Raw genomic sequence first — 7,192 nt, forward strand, 5'->3', positions numbered from 1 at the left:
GAGTGTAGTGTATTTTTATTCTTTAAAATAGTCTGCACACTCTATTGTTGTTAATGTGATAATTTAATATAATCCACACCTGTTAGTTACTGCTGGTTTTAAATGATCATATTAAACTGATTTATGTGTGAGTTAATTAGGTGACCTTTGACCCGGTTCGGTGGAGCCGGCTCCACAGCGCCCCCCTCCGGCCTGCACAAACTTTCCCCTGGTGTTGTTACTTCCTGTTTGGTCCGGAGCAGACCCTCCTCTGTCCTCTCTTTCTCCTCTGTTGTCTTTGTCTGATTAAAGTGTCCTCCTTCATCTCCCTGTCTCTCCTCCATTACGCGGACTCACCGCCAGCTCACATTAAACCCGACCGGGAGCATCTGGATTCTGTGTCCGGGACGCAGAGCGCAGAGCCGGGATGAGTTCACAAGAGGAGCCGGTGTTCGTCCGGTTCTTCCTCTCCGGCTCCTGATGGATTTCACGTAGACTGTTTGCCCACAAACCACAAATAATGCTCTCTGGTGCTAATGCTAATGAGACTAAGTGCTAACCAGGTTAGTTAAACCAGTGAAATGAACGTTAGTTATCCCTGCTTTCACTCCGCCTGTTAAAGTGCCTGTTTTTTAAAGGTAGTTTGGTGAACTCACTCAAAGCTAAAAGTGCTACAGATTAGCTAGCTTCTGCTAAAACTGGGTTCAGATGTACTTTAAGTTCGGTTGACTTGAGTTTTAAATGGGCTGAACCGAGCCTTAAATGTTGAGTTTAGAGAGTGGAACTCAATTCAAGTGTCCTTTTCGGTGTTTATAGCAGGTTTTGAGTTTAGTTTGACTTTAGTTTACTAAGTTTTTGAATGAAGTTTGGTCTGGTTTCCACAGCGGGTTGAATTCAGTCCGTCTGTGGTTTAAAACTGGGCCAAAATCAGGTTTTAAGTGTTGACAGAGTTCCGGTTCTGGTAATTAGTCCTGTGTAAGACCGGGTAATACAAAAAAAAGTGGGTCTAGAAGCAGCTAGTCTTGGGTTGAACCCACTTCTTGATGGGTCCTTATTAGTGTTTATAACTGGTCTGGATTTGGTTTGGACCTCAGTTAGTCTTTTGGGTTTTGAATGTCTTGAGGCCCGGCTCACATCCAGGATTACATTCTGCTGGTCTCTGGTTTAAAACTGGGTTTAAATAGACTCAGATTTTGGTTAAATACATTTTCAATTCATTCCTCTGCTGAAACTGGACTGGTGAACTGGTCCTGACTACATTTAGACCTGGTTTCACAGGTCTAAATGTAGTCTGACCCAGGTTTAGGACGGTCCAGAGGAAGCTGGTCCCTATTTTAGCGTCCTTGTTGATTGTTTCTGGTCTAAATAAAGGTTTTGTTTGTGAATGTGAGGCCTGGCCTACATAGAGGGTTGACTTTTAAAAACCGGTTCTGGATGTAGTCTGGTCCTTGCTGCCCCTCTGGTGACGGTCTGTGTGGGTTCTGAAGTTCAAAGTCGGGTTTCTGTTGGTCTTGGATGCTGTTAGTCCAGGTCTAAGTGGGGTTTAGTCCCAGGTTTAGCTCACAATGGCAGAGCTCCACCAGACTCCGACCTCACTGTGCTGCTGCCGTAAATCCCTGCCGGTCTCTGGGGCCCGGTGTGTCGGGGACCCCAGCCGGCCCTCAGCGGGTCCCGGGTCCCCGCGATGTCCCCTGGTGGACGTGGCCTCGGCGTCTAACTTCCGCAGCTTCAAGCTGCGACACTTCCACCTGGACCTGCGGCTGAATTTTGCCGTGAAGGAGATGAGCGGCTGGTTGGTTCTGGACCTGGTCCCAGTCCAGCCTGGGGTCCATACCCTGGTCCTGGACTCCCACTCCTCCCTCCTCATCCACTCCATAGATTGTAAGGTCCCCGGGGCCGGACAGGAGGCCCCTGTCTCCCTCACGTACCGGGTCGACCCGTTCACAGACTACGGCTCCTCGCTCAACATCAGCCTGCCGTCAGCAGCGGTGAAACCGGGCCGGCTGATCCACATCACGGTCCGTTACACCACCACAGACGGGCCGGCGGTGAGTCCAGAACCTGCAGACCACCAAGACTTTACTATTGATCCATGTGCTGATCACGTCCTCTGGTTATCAATCTATTCTTCAGTGTCTAAAAAAATGCTCTGGTCTGTATGTCTCTGTCTGTGTCTCTGTGTCTCTTTCTCCCCCGTCTCTCCGTCTGTGTCTCTGTGTCTCTCTCTGTTTCTCTGTCTCTTTCTCCCCGTCTCTCTCTGTTTCACTCTGTGTCTCTGTCTCTTTCTCCCCCGTCTCTGTGTGTGTCTCTCTCTCTGTGTCTCTCTATGTGTCTCTCCGTCTCTGTCTCTTTCTGTCTCTCTGTGTCTCTTTGTGTGTCTTTCTCTCTGTCTCTCTTTTTCCCCCTGTCTCTCTGTTTCTCTGTCTCTCTCTGTGTCTCTTTCTCTGTGTCTCTGTGTTGCTCTGTGTCTCTGTCTCTTTCTGTCTCTCTGTGTGTCTTTCTCTCTGTCTCTCTTTCTCCCTCGTCTCTGTCTCTTTCTGTCTCTCTGTGTCTCTCTTTCTCCTCGTCTCTCTCTCTGTGTCTCTGTCTCTCTGTGTCTCTCTTTCTCCCCCTGTCTCTCTCTCTCTGTATGTGTGTCTCTCTCTCTGTGTGTCTCTCGGTCTGTCTCTCTCTGTGTCTCTCCTCTCCCCCTGTCTCTCTCTGTCTTTCTGTGTCTCTTTCTCCCCTGTCTCTTTCTCTCTGTCTGTCTCTGTGTCTCTCTTTCTCCCCCTTTCTCTCTGTCTCTCTCTGTGTCTCTGTCTCTTTCTGTCTTTCTGTCTCTCTGTGTGTCTATCTCTTTGTGTCTCTCTTCCTCCCCCTGTCTCTCTCTGTGTCTCTGTCTCTCTGTGTCTCTTTCTCCCCCTTTCTCTCTGTCTCTCTCTGTGTCTCTGTCTCTCTTCCTCCCCCTGTCTCTCTCTGTGTCTCTGTCTCTCTGTGTCTCTTTCTCCCCTGTCTCTTTCTCTCTGTGTGTCTCTCTTTCTCCCCCTGTCTCCCTGTCTGTTTTTGTCTGTGTTGTAGATCTGGTGGCTGGACTCTGAGCTCACCTGTGGACAGGTCCGTCCTCTGGTCTTCACTCAGGGACACTCGGTGTGTAATCGTTCCTTCTTCCCGTGCTTCGACACGCCGGCTGTGAAGAGCACGTACACGGCAACAGTCAGGGTGAGTCCTGACCTCTGACCCCAGATCAGGTTCTCCTGGAGGGGCAGCAGGAGGGGAGCTCTAAATCGCGGTTTCTGTTCTTCTTCTGCAGGTTCCAGACGGCGTGACGGTTCTGATGAGTGCGTCTCAGAGCTCGTACTCCAAACAGGACCGGGTCTTCCAGTTCTCCATGGAGTTTCCTGTCCCGTCCTACCTCGTGGCCTTGGTGGCCGGAGAGCTGCAGCACGTCGACGTCGGCCCACGGTCAGTCCTGGTCTGGACTCATGTGGCGGACGCTTTTATCCAAAGCGACTTATATTTGAGGAACAACATACAAGCATCAATACAGCAAGAGGTCTGGGTCCTGGTCTGGGTCCTGGTCTGGGTCCTGGTCTGGGTCCTGGTCTGGGTCCTGGTCTGGGTCCTGGTCTGGGTCCTGGTCTGGGTACTGTGTACAGTTACCATTAGGAGTGTCCCAGTCATGTTTTTTTGCCCCGACCCGTGTGATTTTAACATTGAGTATCTGCAGATTCAGAGTCCTGATCCGGTAGTCTTTACTCGCACACTCGTACTCGTACATTATTTTTACAGTTTGCACGCATCTATTTTTAGCGGTATATGCGACTAAACTGGTGGAAAGTTAGGTGTTTATTTTAAGGTGGCTTCTCAAACTGGTAGTATTGAACTCAGCTCTTTTAACGGGAGTAAACACAACCCACAAATAATTGCCTTTAATCTGGTTTACTACAGCGGTATGGGTAGATTTATTTATTCTGAGTTTAAACTGAGTTGAATGAACCCAAAATAAACATTTTGCTGTGATTTAATTACAATAAACAGATCAAACTGATGCTGAACTCGCACTACTCTGAATGGAGTTTGGCTCAGTCAGGTCTGTGCTATGCTAACTTGTTTCACAGGAAACACGACAGCTGTGATCAAGTAACAGACTCGTGTTTTCTGAACTTACAGGTATTTCAACTTCCTCTCTTACTTTTCTCCCACCTGTCTGTCTCTGTAGCATTAGAGGCTGGCGGTAACGTTACAGTTGAGGCGCTCTGTGCCACCGTGTTAACGTTAGCTTACCTCTGCTGCACGTTGCCGTGGTCGGTCATGGCTGTCCTGTTGAGCTCTTCACGAGTGTTTTGGTTGTTGTCAACTAAATGACCTTCCGTGCAGGAGTCGTGTGTGGGCGGAGCCATGTCTGCTGTCCTGTGCGGTGAAGAAGCTGGGGGGCAGCGTGGAGCGCTGGCTGGGCGTGGCCGAGGAGCTGTTTGGACCTTACCTGTGGGGCAGGTGCGTTCAGAGTCCGGCATGTTTTCCAGCGTCATGCTCGAACACACCAGTAACCTCTGACTGACCCCCAGGTGTGACATCGTGTTCCTCCCCCCCTCCTTCCCCATCGTGGCCATGGAGAACCCCTGCCTCACCTTCATCATCGCCTCCATTCTGGAGAGCAGCGAGTTCCTGCTGATCGATGTCATCCACGAGATCGCCCACGGCTGGTTCGGCAACGCCGTCACCAACGCCACCTGGGAGGAGATGTGGCTGAGCGAAGGGTTGGCCACCTACGCCCAGCGACGGATCACTACTGAGGCCTACGGTAAGAATACTACTGCGAATACTGCAGCGTAGGATCAGGTACCTACGGTACAGGAAATACAACAGCTACTGCTGTCACCACCTGTCAGTACTACAACATGCTGTACTGCAGTACTGGAGGAAATGTAGTAATGTCCCCTCTCCTCCTCGTCACCAGGTGAGGCCTTCACCTGTCTGGAAACTGCCGTCCGATTGGACGCCCTACACAGACAGCTGCGTCTCCTCGGAGACAACAACCCTGTGAGCAAACTGCAGGTCAAGTTTGAACCAGGTAAGCAGGCCAGGTGAGCAGAACCTTAGACCAGGTGAGCAGACCAAGTGAGCAGAACCTTAGACCAGGTGAGCACACCAAGTGAGCAGAACCTTAGACCAGGTGAGCAGACCAGGTGAGCAGAACCTTAGACCAGGTGAGCACACCAAGTGAGCAGAACCTTAGACCAGGTGAGCAGACCAGGTGAGCAGAACCTTAGACCAGGTGAGCACACCAAGTGAGCAGAACCTTAGACCAGGTGAGCAGACCAGGTGAGCAGAACCTTAGACCAGGTGAGCACACCAAGTGAGCAGAACCTTAGACCAGGTGAGCAGACCAGGTGAGCAGAACCTTAGACCAGGTGAGCACACCAAGTGAGCAGAACCTTAGACCAGGTGAGCAGACCAGGTGAGCAGAACCTTAGACCAGGTGAGCACACCAAGTGAGCAGAACCTTAGACCAGGTGAGCAGACCAGGTGAGCAGAACCTTAGACCAGGTGAGCACACCAAGTGAGCAGAACCTTAGACCAGGTGAGCAGACCAGGTGAGCAGAACCTTAGACCAGGTGAGCACACCAAGTGAGCAGAACCTTAGACCAGGTGAGCAGACCAGGTGAGCAGAACCTTAGACCAGGTGAGCACACCAAGTGAGCAGAACCTTAGACCAGGTGAGCAGACCAGGTGAGCAGAACCTTAGACCAGGTGAGCACACCAAGTGAGCAGAACCTTAGACCAGGTGAGCAGACCAGGTGAGCAGAACCTTAGACCAGGTGAGCACACCAAGTGAGCAGAACCTTAGACCAGGTGAGCAGAACCTTAGACCAGGTGAGCAGAACCTTAGACCAGGTGAGCAGACCAGGTGAGCAGAACCTTAGACCAGGTGAGCAGAACCTTAGACCAGGTGAGCAGAACTTTAGAACAGGTGAGGAGAACCGCAGACCAGGTGAGGAAAACCTCAGACCAGGTAAGCAGACCAGGTGAGCAGGACCATAGACCAGGTAAGCAGAACTTTAGAACAGGTGAGGAGAACCACAGACCAGGTGAGGAAAACCTCAGACCAGGTAAGCAGACCAGGTGAGCAGAACCTCAGACCAGGTTAGCAGACCAGGTGAGCAGAACCTCAGACCAGGTGAGGAGACCAAGTGAGTAGAACTTTAGACCAGGTGAGGAGAACCGCAGACCAGGTGAGGAGAACCGCAGACCAGGTCAGCAGGACCATAGACCAGGTTAGCAGAACCGTAGACCAGGTAAGCAGACCAGGTGAGGAGAACCTCAGACCAGGTGAGGAGAACCTCAGACCAGATGAGGAGAACCTCAGACCAGGTCAGCTGACCAGGTGAGCAGACCAGGTGGTCAGTAGGACTCCACATTAAGGCTCGTCCCCTGGTCCCCTTGTCCTATGGTCCTCTGGTCCGGGACAGGTGGAGGAGACAAGTTAGAGGTCACTGTCTTCATGAGACAAGCCTCTCGGGTATTTAAATATCCTCAGTAGAGGAGCCGCCGCTCACAGACCTCAGGAGAACCGTGGCGCCGACGTTAGCTTAGCACCAACCGGCAAAGCTGATCAGACAGAAATCTCTCCACAAATCTAGCCGCTAACTTCGGAGAGGCCACCAAAAACAAGGACTGTCCCCAGAAGCGAGGACGTCTGGTCATTCTGAGTTAGGGGGCAGATGGACGGTACCTCAGGAACAGGTCTTGGGCTGAGTATCCAGCCAGTGACAGTAGGCTAACTATAAGAAGACTAATAGAAGACCAATCACAGCCCGGGTGGGGCGGGACACAGTATGTTTACGTAGCTCTAAACACATGGCAGCGCTAAATATCTACAAAATGGCTCAAATAAAAACTACATAATGAGCCTTTTAAATACCGGCCCATTGTGAGAAAACTAAAACAGCAGGTCACCTGGGGCGCACGTGAGCGCCTCTGTCGTTACACACAGGTGAGAACGTTACGTAGAGCCACTTTAATAAAACCGCTTCATCACTTCTGTGTAAATACATCAGGTTTAACACGTGAAAGGTAAACTTACCGGTTTACCTGAAGGAGGCAGAGTCCACACACACAGGATGCTGACTGAAGGAGCGCTTTGTTTGTATAGTGAGTACGTCCCATAAGTCACGCTGTCTCCTCCTGCCGGACTCTGTGCCCCCCCCCCCCCCCCCCCCCCCCCCCCCCCCCC

General features: G+C 51.3%; 1 protein-coding gene across 3 annotated transcripts in view; it reads left to right on the top strand.

Annotated features, from left to right (window-relative positions):
* Positions 1–215: 215 nt before the first annotated feature.
* Positions 216–7,192, top strand: part of rnpepl1 (arginyl aminopeptidase like 1) — a 12,213-nt gene continuing 5,236 nt past the window's right edge. For all 3 annotated transcript variants that reach the window (XM_046075002.1, XM_046075004.1, XM_046075003.1), the window contains exons 1-6: positions 216–2,027; positions 3,037–3,177; positions 3,269–3,420; positions 4,336–4,452; positions 4,524–4,759; positions 4,916–5,029. In XM_046075002.1, the coding sequence (XP_045930958.1) occupies positions 1,545–2,027; positions 3,037–3,177; positions 3,269–3,420; positions 4,336–4,452; positions 4,524–4,759; positions 4,916–5,029 (1,243 nt within the window). In that variant the 5' untranslated portion in view covers positions 216–1,544. The remainder of the gene's footprint in view (positions 2,028–3,036; positions 3,178–3,268; positions 3,421–4,335; positions 4,453–4,523; positions 4,760–4,915; positions 5,030–7,192) is intronic.

The sequence above is a fragment of the Micropterus dolomieu genome, linkage group LG17, assembly GCF_021292245.1.
Source record: "Micropterus dolomieu isolate WLL.071019.BEF.003 ecotype Adirondacks linkage group LG17, ASM2129224v1, whole genome shotgun sequence".
Classification (NCBI taxonomy): domain Eukaryota; kingdom Metazoa; phylum Chordata; class Actinopteri; order Centrarchiformes; family Centrarchidae; genus Micropterus; species Micropterus dolomieu.